At 36.5% G+C, this 16,061-nt stretch overlaps 1 protein-coding gene across 2 annotated transcripts in view; it reads right to left on the bottom strand.

Moving 5' to 3' along the window:
• The window catches only part of ITGA1 (integrin subunit alpha 1), a 70,995-nt gene that overhangs the window by 29,724 nt on the left and 25,210 nt on the right, over positions 1-16,061 (bottom strand). For both annotated transcript variants that reach the window (XR_001874141.1, XM_017811194.1), the window contains exons 2-9: positions 14,717-14,837; positions 12,458-12,570; positions 11,416-11,504; positions 11,212-11,326; positions 10,414-10,541; positions 4,355-4,503; positions 2,735-2,885; positions 1,605-1,770 (exon numbers count right to left, since the gene is read on the bottom strand). Coding sequence is in view for 1 of the 2 variants with exons in the window: in XM_017811194.1 (XP_017666683.1) it covers positions 1,605-1,770; positions 2,735-2,885; positions 4,355-4,503; positions 10,414-10,541; positions 11,212-11,326; positions 11,416-11,504; positions 12,458-12,570; positions 14,717-14,837 (1,032 nt within the window). In the remaining variant the exon portion in view is untranslated. The remainder of the gene's footprint in view (positions 1-1,604; positions 1,771-2,734; positions 2,886-4,354; positions 4,504-10,413; positions 10,542-11,211; positions 11,327-11,415; positions 11,505-12,457; positions 12,571-14,716; positions 14,838-16,061) is intronic.

The raw sequence follows: 16,061 nt of genomic DNA, 5'->3' as shown, positions 1-16,061 counted from the left end.
GTTTGGATATTTTATTAAGCTACAGAACTTGTTTAATGTTCAAATGTTTTGCAATTTTTTTCTTATAATTAGAGGAATGAATTACCGAAGTCAATGGAAGGGTTAGAGCTCACTACATACCACCAGCACAAAGTTCAAGCCAGCACAAGTTACTCTGCTGTTTTGAGGCTGGGGTTTCATGTGACAGGCTGGCACAACCTAATGGCTACTGACTGATAAAAGGGACAAGGTGGAGTGTGACAAACTCAGACCATCCCTTCCAGTGGTCCAAAGGATCAAACTATGGCATGAAACCTCAACTTTGAGAACGACAATTTCCAGAAACTCTATCATATCTAGTCATCTGTTGTCATGACTAGCAGTTAATTAACTTTTATTCTATATTAATTATAGCTAATAGATGTAACTAACATTTTGTTCTGATGAGGAAATACAAATATTTTTCTCACTTTTATAGAAGTATAAAGCACAAATTGAGGGGCAAGTTTCCAATTTGTGTTTGAACAACTATTTTTCCACTTAAAGTATATTCTTCCTAGTTAACAGGAACTTAAGAAAAGAGCACCCTATTCAATGAACTTTGAAGTACTCAATGAGCCTAAGTAGGCTAAACTTTGGGCTTTAGAGAGATTAGATTATCTTCAAATTAATTTGTTCCAAAGCTGAAGGAACTAAATCTTCCAGAAAGTAAAAAGAGAAGAACATATAAGCTATGTTTTAATAAACTATGTTCATTTGTAAAAATATTTAGTAATAGCTGAAAATGGTAATATTTGATCAAATTAAATGATAACTAAAAAAAAAACTCAAACTGAATGTCTGAAAAATATAGCTCCAATGTAAAAATTTGAAAATGCTCTCTCGGATTTGTACTATTTCTTGACATTCAAGTCAACATCATCTTTTGTTCCAGCTGTAAACTACACTATTCCAGTAAGTTGAAATGTTGAAAAAAATAGTCCAAGTAAATAGATGTTTTCTTTGTATGACATGAATCCCTTCAGAGTTGACCAGTATAACTTATAACTAACAAACTCCGTCTCCTGTTACCAGTATTGTATGTGAGTTTGGACAGTGTTGCCTCATTTGTATGGAGAATGTAAGCAGACATTATGAGAGACTAACTGTTCTGTGCTAAAATCTTTGTGAATCTTTCCAAAGGAAAAATATACCTTGCTAAGTCTATACATCAAATCCATGATAACTTGTATAGCAAAGTAATACACAATAATTATTAACTAACAAAAAAGAGAACCTAAAGATTCAGACAGAAAAACACATGATCCTGGGGTAATCTGGGTACGATCCAGCAATGTTTTTTACCTAAAACAACTCACATTCTTATTTACCCCAGTTAAAACAGTAATGTTACTTACCCCTTCAGGCTGTTGTCTCCATAGGTTCTAACTCCTCTGAATACATTCACATTGCTACCTATGATATTGATGTCTATTGTAAAATATTTTTATAATCAGCATGAAAAAAAATCTGTATAATAAATGTTATGCAGCACAATGCATTGCAAAGGAAGATAAAAGCAGATGTTCTTCTATTTGCTTCAGCTGTAATTCAGGCATGAAGTAAAATTTGAAATTACATCATACCTTCCAGGGCAAATATTCTTTCTCCAAGTGCTTCAACAATAGTTACAAGAGCTAATTCATCTGAGACATTGAAAAAATGCTTTTCAGTAGGCTTACTGGCAATTGATTTTATTTCCTCTACAAATTTTTCAGTACTTAAATTTCCTCTGCTATAGCTGCCAAGAATCTAAAGAGAATTAAAAAAAAACAAACAACAAAGTCAAGGATACATTTCATAACCTATTTTAAAAGATACAGTTGAGGCAAGTTGTCAGAGAATATTGGCATGTTCTAGCATCTCTGCACATTGGAGCAATTCAAATTTGGTTCTAGATGGGGATTTCATTGCTAAAAATTACTACAGCTTCAAGGACAATGTTTTATCCAGTGATCTCCAGTGATCTGAAGGAAACCACTGAAAATCTGTGTGCTGCTGGATTCAACTTTTGTTTTATGTCTTTCTTTAAATTAAATATAACATCTTTCCTGAAGTCTTATGGTTTCATACACCTTATTGTACCAAAACAAAGAAAGAGAGCAATGGTGCGACAACAATCCAATGTACCTTCAAAATTAATGACAGAAAACAGATTATTTGAGTATAGAATACTCAAATATAGTGGAGTTTCAACACAAATCTACCATTATTGCTTTCATATTTCTCAATACAGGTTAACCTCTGTCACGCTTATCTTCTCATTCTACTACTAAGGTTGCTTAACATGAAAATGACAGCTTTAGAATCCAGCACACAGCACAGCCACAATAAACTTGTGTTTTGCTGATGAGTTACATTTGCTGCCTTTTTTTTTTTAAATAGGTACACATGTCTATAGAAATTGCTTAGAATATTAAATTTGTCCACTCTCCTCAATATTGCTTTTAACAAAAGGATTTGATTTTAAACTATCCCTCAAACTCTTCCTCACACACCTGTCATCATCAGGAAGACAGAGAGATTGCTTTTCTTATGTGCTATAAAATCAGAAAGCAAATTTTTAATGTTTTTTTTCATTTTATCCCTTTTTTCCTCTCTGAAATAATTATGTTTCCATAAAGATTCTGTGAAATAAACTTCTATAACAGAAATTACATTTAGAAGATGAAACATGCTTTTAAGATTCTGAATTTTGCCATTAAATTTCACTTACAGCAATAGCAAATCTCTGAATGTTTTCATCTTCACAATCATCAATCACGTCTTGTAATCTGTAGTTGTCATGTGATTCCCCATCAGTAACAATAACCATTACTTTTTGTACTCCTCTTCGTGCACCATGAGCCTCTGTAAAAGCTTCTTTCCTAAAGGGAGCATAAAGCATTTTGGAGAAAGGCAATGTCAGCATTTCTCACATGCATCATATTTGCATAGGCAACCATAAACTAAAAGACTTTATATTAACTAAGAAGCGGGAAACGGAGATTAATATTAGCCATGAACAAATACAAACAACTGCAATTGGAACGTATATGGTGGTTCACAGCCAAAGTTTCACAAGCATTCATCCATTATTCACTCACTTGTGAGCAATAGCAGAACACAAATAAAGTTCTGGCACCTTAAAATGGCTTTTGGCTTCTTAAAAAGGATCCAACCAACACTCCCCCCATTCCAAAAACCCATGTAGAAAAACCTCACCCAGACTCTGGACCTGACAAGGCAAGGCTGGATTACAGCTTTGGAGGAGAAAAATGCCACAAAATTCTAAGACTGGCCATATGAGTGAAAGTTGAGATCTACTACTGAAGATGGATAAAAAGTGGATGGATAGGAAGATTGCAAGAACAGATTTGCTGACAGTTTCTCCATATGCAAGCCTGCAGCTGTTTATGGTGCACAGGGGCTTTCTGAACTAGATGTGGTTTCTGAGTACTTGGCAATTCTCAACTTGTTCTGCTTTCATGAACTTGTTCAGACTCGCTCAAGCTTCCACTTATATCTAAGGAAAACATTACTAGTGAATATATAAGAATTTTATTGGATTTAAGACATCATACCAACAAAACTGTGGTCTGATAATCAAGTAGGTCAGCAGAAGGATGCTGCACATTTCACTAAATGGTTATTTGAAAAGACTGAATGCAATCTTTTATGGAATAAAGTCATGCTGTCTTGATGGGAAAAAAACAGAAACGAAAAAAGATAACAGGACAACATTGTACAGTTTGAAATTTTCTGAGAGATTTTGCATTTCCGATCTGTTCTATGAAAGTCAGATTTCATTTTTCTCATAAAGGAAGCATTTCTAAATATTGTTATTCCTACAACAGATCTTTAATCTCCCATGATCCCAAAGCTGCAAAGACTTAGGATATAAAATTTCTAGTCTTTCTGACAAGTGTGGCCTCGAACATTGCAATAATCAACTTCAATGAAAACAAATTAGCATTAAAAAGTTCAATTTTTTAAATTTTTCCTCTGAAAGACCTAATTTCCTTCATCCCTCTACATACACAGTTCCTACCTGCTCCGTGTGGACATCAAATATTGTCAGCCCTTTCCTTAGGACTAAAACTTTGCTCCATGTCTATTCTTAATTCCTCCATTTAGGAGACAGTGGCCTTTCAAAGGTGCCATCCAGCATCTAGAGCACAACTGCTCTAGATGCTGGACACAGTCTGTTTTTCCACCTGCCTCCTAAAAGATGTTTGCTTAGTTAAAATGAAGTCAGATGCTAGCCATATCATATTTCTAACATATAAAATGAGAATTGTCATGATATCTGTATGTTTGCTTGTCCCACATGCAGGACAATATCCTGTGAATGTACCTTGCTGTATCTATTCCCAGGGCTGTCATAGTTTGCGTGCCACCTCGCTGGCGTATCCTTGTGGCTGCAGCCATAACATCTTCTGTTGTCGAGTATGTATTCAGGTAAAATTCATGGACTACAGTCTGTCCGTACTGAACAATTCCAACCTGAAACACACAGTTCATGTTAAAGATCAACTACAGTTAAAGGAAACATCTCTGACTCCTGAAGTGGGGTAAATGTCTGTCTGTACCAGCCAGGAAGAGAACTGAACTCTGTGTGTTTTCCTTAGTATGAAGCACCTATGTGTTTGAGCAAGACTGGCTAGCTGAACAGTCTCATGAAACATTTCAGAGTTTTCTAAATTGCATTTATTAAAAATTGGAATAAAGCCCAAAGCAGGCTCAACTCCTTGGTCTTCCTGGCTTGCTGTTATCTGTACGGAAACTCTGCTCTCCTCTAGGCAAAGGCGGACCAACGCCCCACCCACTGGTCAGAACTTCTCAAAATTGTTTTCCTTATAGCATGCAAGGTCATGGCTCACTCACAACTCTCTTCATTCCATTCAAATGTAATATTCCTACATCTGATAGTTTATTTACCCTAAACTTAGCCTAGAAACAGGAAGACTCAATTACCCTTATCTTGATGAAGACAGCGGGGATGTCCATGACATGGACGTTCTCCCAGCAGGAGGTAAGTATCACCTGGCAAGTACTAGAGGGGAAAACATGGACAAAGTGGAATTTTGTGGCTTCTGGAAAGGGGGAGGGTAGTGTAAAGACTCTAGATGATCTTAGCAGGACAAGACTTTGTGCAAAAATCAACACGCGGGATTGGAACCTAACAACAAAATGCCTGAGGGAACCTGCTGCAAAATCAAGTGTGAAATAAAAAGAGGAGCAATATTCTTAAATATTAATTAATTTTTCTCATTCGTCTCTGTCAGTTTTAATATTTTGGCAAGTTCCTGACAGCTTTTACTAGGAAGAATCTACACAATGTTCCATTAGCATATTTCAATTTTATGTTACACTTGGCAATTTATAGGTGTTATTTAGGATAATGCAGTATTATGTGGCATTTATGTCTCACTCATCTATTATTAATAGCACTCTAGCATTTAGGTTCTGTAGATCAATAAGACCTCTGGGAGGTTTTTGCCATCATCTTATTTTAGAAATGGTTTAGAATGTACTTTGCAATTGCTTTACAGTTGTGGGATTTTTTCAAGTGCTTTCATAGCCTCTCAGATTCTTCACAGTTTGTTTTTGCTTGTAGTAGAAGAGTTAAAGTTGGATAAATACTGAACACCAATATCATTATGAAATGCTAGTTACATGTGATTATAGTGGAGTGTGGTAGCAAAATCCCACTGAATTTCTGTATCCTTTAGAAAATACAGCCAAATCTGGAAGAACTGATGTACGTTCAAAGTTACAACAAGTTGCTCCCTTTAAGATATTTAAATTGTTTCTTGGAGGTATGCCCTCTTCCACCTGCAGCTGAGAGAATGCAGAGGCTGCACGTTCTCCTGAGCAGCAGACCATTACCTCTGCACAGTGTTTACAGAACTGGCCAGGGCACACTCTGTATTACCACTCAGAGCAGTCATGTGGCACAGACTAACCTCAAGACGAAGATGAAAATTTTAACCTGTTCCCTCCAACACAACTATTTTGTGGCGTGCATTTAAAGGGATATACAGCATTATCTGAATAGGATGCTGTTAGTCTTGTAAAAAGACTGCAGTTAACTGGCAAGAGGCTTTCATCGTGTTTGGTCTTTTGGAGCAGGAGGAGTGGCTTAAGAATTCCAGTATCACGCACCAAGTGTAGACAGAGACTATTGTATGCTAGGGAGCGTGTCATGTGGATTCATTGGCTCCTTATCTGCAGCTTTGAGGATTTATTGGTATCAGAAATTGAATCATACATTGACTGCTACCGGTGTGAAAAGTATCTGCCAGTCAGTCTTCCATGATACTAGAGACCCATATTGGTTTTGTCAGTTTCCTAAAATGATTGCAGGCTGACACTGAGTTGTATCATTTCCTATTTGAAAGGAAACATCTATGATCACAGCAAGTAAACATTTTGAGAACTTCCTTCTCAGGAAGTGAATGGGAAGAACATCTGAGTCTGAAAACTGAACCTGTGTTGCATAGCTTGTAAATCAGGAAGGAAAGGGGGCATGTGGTTATCTTATGGGATACAATTGTTATGTGGGACCCTTCCTTAGCACTAGCTTTGAAAACACGGATCATCATGTTCTATGTATTCCATGGCATCAAAGGTGAGCCATTCCTCAATAAAAGGTAACAAAAAGCTCACCAGAACTGACAAAATGCTACAACACTTCATGTTCCAGTCCCCTACAGGATCACAGAATAAAGTCTACCTTGTAAAATTAGAACTATATTCTATTAGATAGCAATGAAGGTTTGAGCTTTTGCAGCCTTTTAATCTTGCGGAAAACTACAAGTGACACATCCACGTGATGCAAATGTGCCTATGTGGGACTTCAGCAAGCCCCTGCGAATGATGCTTACAGGCATCGTATGTTCTGATTTTCTTGTTTAATTTAAAATAATTTAAATCTGGAAAATGCAAGAGTACTGCACAGAAGGGTGTAATTCTACTCTCCTCTAGAGAACCTATTATTTTCCCAGCATTACTGACCATAATCTGTTGAACATCTTTGTAATTTTTAACTTTGTGTTCCCTTCCCTAGCATTCCATGGCTTTTACATTACACAAGGGAATAATTCTTTAATTGTCCCCAGTTCCTGTGAAAAGTGTTGTACAAGAGAACAGGCAAGTGAAAGACTGTTCTACTTTGGGACAAAACAGTTCTAAGGGCAACAATTTATTGTTTGTAAGTGAATACAGCCCCTTACTTGGAAAGCACATTCTGGCTTTCCTAATAAATTATTAAGCTAATTTATTTGGCAAAAAGTAACAACAACAGAAATAACAAAATGAAAGAAAAATCATTTAGTACATGAAATCATAAGATAAGATTTTCAACATTGGGATGTGGAGGAAAATCAGAAATATTTTTGGACGTACTTTTATCAAACATAAAAGAAAAGCAGATATGCCTTCAGAAGCACTAACGGCTAATAGCTCTTATTATAAGAATATCTTCATAAAGATATCTGAACTGCAAAAAAAAATTAATTCATTTTCCCACATTTAGTTTACTTTAAGACAGAGGTTACTTATAAACTATTGCAAAGATCTTTCTTTATCCTGAGTCTTTATAATACCTCTCAAATATACGTCAGTTCTTCTGAAGACAAAACTGATTGTAAGATATGACATGGCATGACTTATTAATCTACTGATACAGTCCCTTTGGAGACATAATAAGGTACAGGCCAAACATCTATAACTGCCTATGTCATATATTAATGAAAAATAAAACCTGTCTGAAAATTTCTGAAGGCCATTTCAACATTGCTTAAAACTGGAATTGAATTTATCAAAGTATTCTGCTTTCTCTACTGAGAGAAATCCACAGAAGGTTACTCATATATAAAGGATTAAAAAAAACCCCACGCCCTCATATTAAAAAGACAATTATCTCCACAAAAGTTAAAAAGAAGGAAAAAAACCTGTCTTGTATTGCAGTTAGTGGAGAAAGGACAGGTGAAATATTGTTATTTTCTTCCCATTAGTACCATTCTTTCTTTCATAATTTCTCCTTTCTTTTTCCACTTTTCTATCATCACTTTCCCTTTACTTTTTTTATCTCAAGGCCCAAGATATGCAGCTTAACCATCAGTATGATGTTGTAGGTTATCTGGAGAAGGTAAAGAGGAAGAGAAGGAAATGCTTCTGAAAAAAAAATGCCATAAAATTTGGCTTTTTCATATGAAACTTTGGGCTTTCGCTTTCAAATCTGCCAAACATGGAACACCGAACAATTTCTCTCCTAACTTGTCACAAATCTAATGACCATTGTTCATGAAGGGGATAAGTAAAAAAAAAAAACAAAACAAAACCAAACATCTCACAAGCCTCTAATCAAAACAAGGTTTTGAACAAGTCACACCCAAGCTGCTACGGACTCATTCTGTAATCACCTCTTTCCTTTCCTGTGCAAAACAATCTTAAGTCAGTGAAAGTCCACTGGTTTCTACATGCTGAGCAATAAAAAATGAAAATGGAAAAATCAATTTAAACAGACAGAAAGTAAACTATTTTTCCTGTGCTTCTATTCTGTGCTCTCAGAGAAGAGAAGATAAATAAGCCTGCTCTGTTGTTTCTCTTCTTCCCCATTGTAAGGTCATTTAAACACTTTTTCTGAGAAAGAAGACGTGTAGGTGTGGGAGAGAGGATAAACCTATTACTTTGGATATGCCTGGATTCCAAGCTGGGGGCTCAGAGGAGAGGAGAGAGATGAGATATGTTCTGGGGAAGGAGGAAGGTAAGAGGGACTGAGAAAATTCCACTCAGCCTTTGCCTTCCATTTCCAGTGTTTCAGTCTCTCTCCTCCTTATCCTATTCTTATCTCCCTCTTAAATGTTTCTGCTCTGTAGCAAACAAATGCCAAAGCTGACGTTCTCAAGTGAATAAGTGTACGTGTGAGAAGAGGGGTAGCTATGCCAAACTGTGAGTACAATGGGTTTTGTAGGTGGAGATGTCAGGCTGCTGGAGTGCAGGCCAGCAAAGCACCTTTTGTCCACAAGCTGAGCCACACAGATGAGGCAGTATTCCAAAACCAAATATAACAGAGGTGTGGCCATGTAAAAATTTAGGAATTGCTGGGTGAGGAAGAGGGCTGATGGTGCAGTAGAGTTGATTTCCCTGTGTACCACTCCCATGAAGGCCTTTGGGCAGAAGACAGTAATGATTTCCATGCAGCACTTGCCCCATACTGGGAAGTTCAAATTCAAGTATTTTAAGATGGCACATGTTTGAGTAATCTTCAGTTTAAGGGACCAGGAAGAATTTCTCTTTTCTTTCTGTTAAATTTTACAAAGTGTTTTTCCTTCTTCCTTACAATATCTGGAAGAAAAGTGTGTTTAAAATGACAGGACATGATTGTAAAGTTCACAGTTCATAAGTTACTTTATCAGCCAGTATTCAGCACAGCCAACAGAGGTGGCAACTTGAAAACCTCAATTAACATGAAAAATGGCAGGGATACTCTCTGCAGACAGAGATATTCTTTATGCCTTCTCACAGTCTCCTTTGTGAAGGCAGGAACTGAGTGTTAGGAGCTAACCTGAAGTTGCAAAAATGCAACATTGGCCTGCAGCATATCAAATGTTATACAGGGGCCTGGAAAATCCTTGATTTTGAGAGGTGGAAAATAGAGAAAGGGAAGAAACAGTGTCTTCTCTTGCTGTTAGTAAAAGTTTTGTGCTAAAATGTATACCAGAGTCCATGTTTCTCCCTTCCCAGAGTTCTCCTAGAACTGATATTTACATACTCTGTTTAGCAGTGAGACATATGCCAGATCCTCAGGGGGGTAATTGGTCGTAGCTCCATTAATTCTGATGGAACTGCACTGATTTATAGCAGCTGGGAATTTGGCTCTCTCCACTTATTATATAAATGCAGCTTCTGCCATTAATAACATGCAGCTTAACAGCCACTCATTAATAATGATTTCAAGGTTTAAAAGCTGTATGCCCAACATTCCACAGAGAATGCTGCTCCAAAAAACTTACAATCAAAGGCTGTCCAAACCACGCATGTGTGCCTCGGAAGAGCAGAAATAACCTTTGTGCTATGAAGTACAAAAGAAGACAAGAAGTGGCTGTGGAGAGGAAGGAAGTGGGAAAGGACAATGTTCAAACAGCCTCACTTAATGCACTTAACTTTTGTCTCTACATTAGAAAACTGGCTTCTCCAGACTGCCTGAGCCGTGAGGGGAGGGACGGTCTTCCTGACATTGCTACTCAATGGCTGAGTACCGACTTAGTTGTGGTTTCAGCTATTTTACTTTAGTATTCTATTGCCGTAAGTTCTTGGAATTGAAGAGGTCCATAGATGACTCTTGTCCTATTTCCTGTAAATCCTTTTTTGATTCTCAAAAACCCCATAAAATAACTACTATGTTACCTGTGTTTGCTGAGGGCCTATGTCCATGTTGTTCAGGAGGCTGTTTAGAAAGGCTGTGACACTCTCCCACGGATAAATGCTGTTAGACCCATCGAGGACTATGATGATGTCCAACTGGGTTTTACACTCTGCAACACAGATTGCCACATAAAAATTGACACTAACAAGGATCAGACATATCAAACAGCTACTAATTACTTTTGTAATTAGTAACAAATGTATATCTTTCTGCAGTGGGGCTGAACTGGCGTATGTGATGCCAAGTATCATTCTTCAACTTTTGCATTGTATTTCACGTGATTTGTGTTTCCTTTATGAGAAAGGGGTTTTCTTGTAAGCAGAAATTTAAGACTGGGAGCAGAAGATCACATAACTGGAGCATTCAACAGTGACTCCCTACCTTCTTTAACATCAGTCTGTTTCTCTACAGTTTTTCCAAAGGACTGGGTCTTTTAACATTTTTATGCATATTACTGAAGTGGGTTTGTATTAGGTCTCAACATGCTGTCATTATTTAAAAAGAGTCTTTTGGCCATAAGTTAAAAACATAAGCAACTATTTTTAGCAATTGTGTTTGGATGTTACATAGCACTGTAATGATTGTTTATACTGAGATAAATTCCAAAAGTAGGAACAATTTAGGTTATATACGGACAATGAAAACATTTACTTAACTTGGTAATGCTGGTAGCTAAGTTAAGCAGTTCGGGTTTTTTATATATGCATATGTGTATACATTTTTCTTGTTTGGCACTTTTTATTTTCGGACACACATGAGAATTCCTGTGGCATGCATACCTTGCACAGATGGAGCAATGGCCTCAATGGTTTCAAAAGTGGAGCTGACATTAGAGCAAACCCCAGTTGTGTAATGCAAACGTCCACATTTATAAGCATAAAGTGGTCCACATGCCTTTAAAAAACAAGAAAGGGTGAAATGTTTTTGTTATGATACCTGAGGAGAAAACGGATTTTTAAAATTGGCAAAAAGTCCTTTCTTACCAGAAACCCTCCTTTTGGGTTAGTCACTAAGGTTGTTCCAAGGGTCATGTTTTCTTTTACTTCCACAACATTAGGAACTGAAGTAGCAACTATAAATAGATTAAAATGTTAAGTATTTGGGAACATGAAAATAAAATGCTTAGGTATATATCCCCTAGTATGGAGCTTCCAGCTTCTAAAATAAAACCCAGACTGACAGTGGTTTCATCAAATATTTTAGCACCCTTCCTCCTCCTTTTTCAATTGCAACAATCAAGAAAAATTTCTGGGACTGGCTTTTATCCCAGAAAATTTGTCTGGATTGCTGTCTCACATAGTTTTCTCAAACTGCAAAATAAGAAAAAAAAGTAAAAATAACAGCGTAATGAAAGCAAGATACTACTACTCAGTTTTGTTAATTAAAAAAACAAATTTTTTTTTTTACCTTGTGATAAATGACTTAACAGTTTTTATATATGCTACTGTTATGTTACATTATAGACATTTATGTTTTCAAGGGAAAATAAAAAATATCATGACAGGCATATTTAGTGAAATTCATATTAAAAGGAAGTCTCTTCCAGTCTACATCATGTATCTCTTGACACGAGCAAGGAAATTATTAATATTTACCCATGTTATATTAAGATGCATCAGCCTAGTGACATTTTCATCAAAAGCTTACTGATGGCATTATGAAGGCTCTTGTTGGCTTTGGAGAGCTTTGAAAAGGGTAATCCATGAAATTATGCTCCAAGGCCTTTCTGGCTCCATGGCCAGGACTGCCAACCACAGAGAATTAATGCCAGTCATAATAAAGTTTTGATAACATAATCACATGCCCATTCTAAAATTATGAGCATGTTTTCCATAGGACAGTGAAAAGCCTTAAAATAAAATAATTTTTAATGTTACAAACACAACTTCCTTCCCATTTAGCTCTGGAGTCCTACATGACTTTTCCATATAGAAATATTTCTAATGCATATTTACTATCTCAAAATCTCCTAAGATCTGACCTCTGTTATTGCTCCATATGACACAGAGATATTTCCTTTAATACCTGGCAAGTTCAGTTTTATGCAGGGTGACTGGCTGTCCCTTCCTACAGGGCATTTGTAGACATCGCCTGTTCTTTTCTCAGGTTGGCCAACTAATGGTGAACCAATAAGTACCCTGCAAATGAAATAAGTTACTTCAAATTTCTTCTATCTTACAAGGCACAAAAGTCAGCAAACAAAACTTACAGAGAGAGCACAGCTGCAGCAGGCTCTGTACTAGTAGTATGGGATGGAGAACAAGAGAAGTATCTATTATCCTAGTTCAGATACAAGCAAAATAATAAGGATACAGAAAGGAAATAGGCAATATACCAAATTACAGCCTAGAATAACATTTTAAAAAAATTACAGTGAAAAATAAAAGCAATATTGATGGATGAATGACAAGTACTAGAAATAATACAGAAGGAAAGATTTGTTTTATTTAATATATCCTTGCTCTTTACATTATTTTAGATGAAAACCTCTTTTCAATGCTCAGAGACCACATGTCAAAGGATAGGCTCACAAGCACTCAGAAGAAGAATTCAGTCTTAAATAATGTGAGGCAGCAGCGTAAAATACATAATTTTCTCTCTCATTAATAAAAAATGTTATTATAAGAAATTTCAAATTTTTAAAATGCAGAGAAGCTGAGTGTGCCTGACATCCTATGGAAGGTGATCAGTGCTCATCAGGTTCATGTGCCTGTGCTGTTCCTTTCTCAGAAAAAAAGAGCCCTGTGAAGAGAGGTAAGTAGTCTGAAAGGCTGTTTTGTCTTTTTGCACGAGGGATTTTTTTAGGGGATCCCAGTTTAACTGAGAAACAACCACAATCAGGTTCACAGACTGTTGCTGAAAAGCTCTATCTGTAGTATACAGGTAGCATTATAGAAGTTGAAAAAGCATCAAAAGGCTGTTTCGTATATTTATTTTTAACTATCAACCAACAATTTTTCTGCTCTAGATGTAGATATGCTGAAAGCTTGACAATTTACAGTGGCTCTAGAGTTTAATTTCAGAGATGTCCAGACCTTGCACACTAGTTCTTGTCACTGTCTTCCTTTGGCTACTGGTAGAGTCACTCTTTCCAGCTCATATTATTGTTTGGTTTTGAAATGTTTCAGGACAGTTTACAACAATACAGCTTACTTTGCAAAATCCAAGCTCCTAGAACGGATTCCCTTTCTTGAAAGTTTAAATTAGCTCAAAGAAGGTCATTATTATTATTCTCTCATGACCCTCATGCAAATGTGTATTTAAACATCCTACAGTCTCAGCAATTGAGAACTAGGCTATTCAAAAGCAGGCTATGCAATTTCACGTCTGTGAACATTCCCTATGGCTAACGGTGAACACAGTGTTGCAGCGGTGGACAGACTCTGGGAGTCAGGCAGTTCTGGCACTTTCAGGGGAGATTGCTTGGGCACTGCAGAACAGTCCAAACTGGCTGTCGCTCCTGGCTGCCTGCAGGAGTCCCTGGCTTTACCAAGAATGTCAAATTACTGACAAAGCTCTGGGAAAACCAGAGCAATCTTCAAAGAATGATGGAGATCTCAGGTTTCCCAAACCTCTTACCATGCAATTGTTTTTTCAGTCCCCCAGACCAGTCATCAGCCTGTGAAGCTTGTTTTAACAAGGGAAAAGCATAAGCAGGTGTTTATCAAAAGACCAAGAAGCAATGATATGAGTAAGCATGCCAAAACGCAACCTCCACTTGGAACAACAGGAAGGAAAAGAGAGCTTAAGATAAAGGCTCCAACTCCCAAATGCAAATATATTACCAGTTGCAAGACATAATTAGCCCTCCAAAAGGGAAGGCTGAGGGAGTACTGTACTAACAAATACTTTCCCACCAGTTAAAAAACTCAGTTCAGACAATCTCTGACAGAAGACTTTAGAAAAAAATACGTTATACAGATTATTTAGGTAGAACAGGAGTAATTTCACGGCAAATACATTAACAGCAGGAAAAGGCAAAGACCTCATTTGGTAAATGATAAAAACAGGGCTCAGGCAAAACAGAGTACTTTCTAAGCTTCATCAGTGAGGGAATTTACCGCTTTTGTGAAGTTACTTATGTCTTTGAGGAGACAAATGGAGGTATGAATGTGGATCTTTTACTTTCCCAGTCTGTTCAGGTTTCCTCAGGTCTGTGCTTTAATTTAAGAAATATGTCTGACAGAATCTGACCCTTACTTGAAAACAGAAGAATAGCACCTGAGTCAATGAATAACTCCTATTTTAGAGTGTTCATTTTAAAAAAAAAGGAAAAGGGCTTACCATTTCCCTTCCTCATTTTCATACTGCTGGACTGTGTACCCAAACATGTCTTCCAGAGGCCCACTGAAGGTCATTGCATTTTTCACATCAACATTGGAAGTGTGGACAAGGTGAAGGAGAGCTTTAAAAAAGATATTATTTCAAAAAAATTAGCAGGTAGCAATACATACAAACCCCAACGCTTCTAAGGAATCAAGGTTCAATTAACCAAACGTACAAGATGGTTTGAAAGTGGCATTTGGGGCTATGCATCACAGTTACAGATATTTACATACTTCCTCATACACAGATACACAACTGAATTCAGAGACGTTAGCAACTGGACTTCTGTATCCAAAACATACTTTGCAAAGCTCATCACTCATTTTTAAATCAAAATTCAAATAACATTAAGTAAAACATTATTAAGGTTAACATTATGTGTAAAATAACTTTTTAGTTATTTTTAATCCTTTTAGCTTCATTAATTTCCAGTGTAAGAACTTTACACAAAATATGCATTCCCTCATTCAAGGTAGTAGTTCTCAAGGTTTCTTAAATTGAGAATTAACTAATTTTTAACTCTTTGCAGAAGACACATATAGGAAAAGAATAAGGAAAAGCCTTCAGATGTACTTAATCTATATTAGAGAAAAAAGTACAGAGTTTTCTCTTAATTCTATTCTAGAGTACCTGTAAACTTTCTGTATTTGGAAAAGAACAGAACAGATTTTTAACGTAACGATATGCTGATATGTCCATAGTACTTATATAGGATTATTTGCAGAACTCCAACATTTATACACGTAGGAAAAGTTGCTCTACAATGGTGATCTTGGACTACGATGAGGTAAGTCAAAAGAGCAAATGCTGCTTCTGACTGATTTCCCATACCCTAAAGTTCAGTGATCATCATCAAGGAAAATAATGTAAAAATATAACTATAAGCAAGCTTCAGAAAAATGTGGTATAAGGTAAAAATCTAGCTTGAAGCGATACCCACAACCCACTGCAAGGCTCCATAAGAAGCAAAAATTACTATTGATATATAAAAATAAAGCTATTTATCTTTTCTTCCTTTATTATTTCTTATAGTGATCTCTTCCATCTTTGTCCTGTAAGTATCAAAAGCAACCACTGACTCTGCTGCTGCAGAGCTGTATATTTAATTTACAAGAGCCAAAAATTAGTTGAATTTGTAGAACATCAAGGCTTCTTAAAAACACAATTATACATAATTTTAATTTAGTTTTAAAAAAGCATTTCCTGATCATTTGCTGACATTTAACCATTACATAAAAACACCCAAATCCATAAAACTTGCTGCATGTCAAAGCATCTACATAATGTGCAGTTACTAAAACAC

The sequence above is a fragment of the Lepidothrix coronata genome, unplaced genomic scaffold (genome assembly GCF_001604755.1).
Source record: "Lepidothrix coronata isolate B3197 unplaced genomic scaffold, Lepidothrix_coronata-1.0 Scaffold31, whole genome shotgun sequence".
NCBI classification, from domain to species: Eukaryota; Metazoa; Chordata; class Aves; order Passeriformes; family Pipridae; genus Lepidothrix; species Lepidothrix coronata.
Note: the sequence above shows the minus strand (reverse complement) of the source record. Positions and strands in the feature narration are given on the sequence as shown.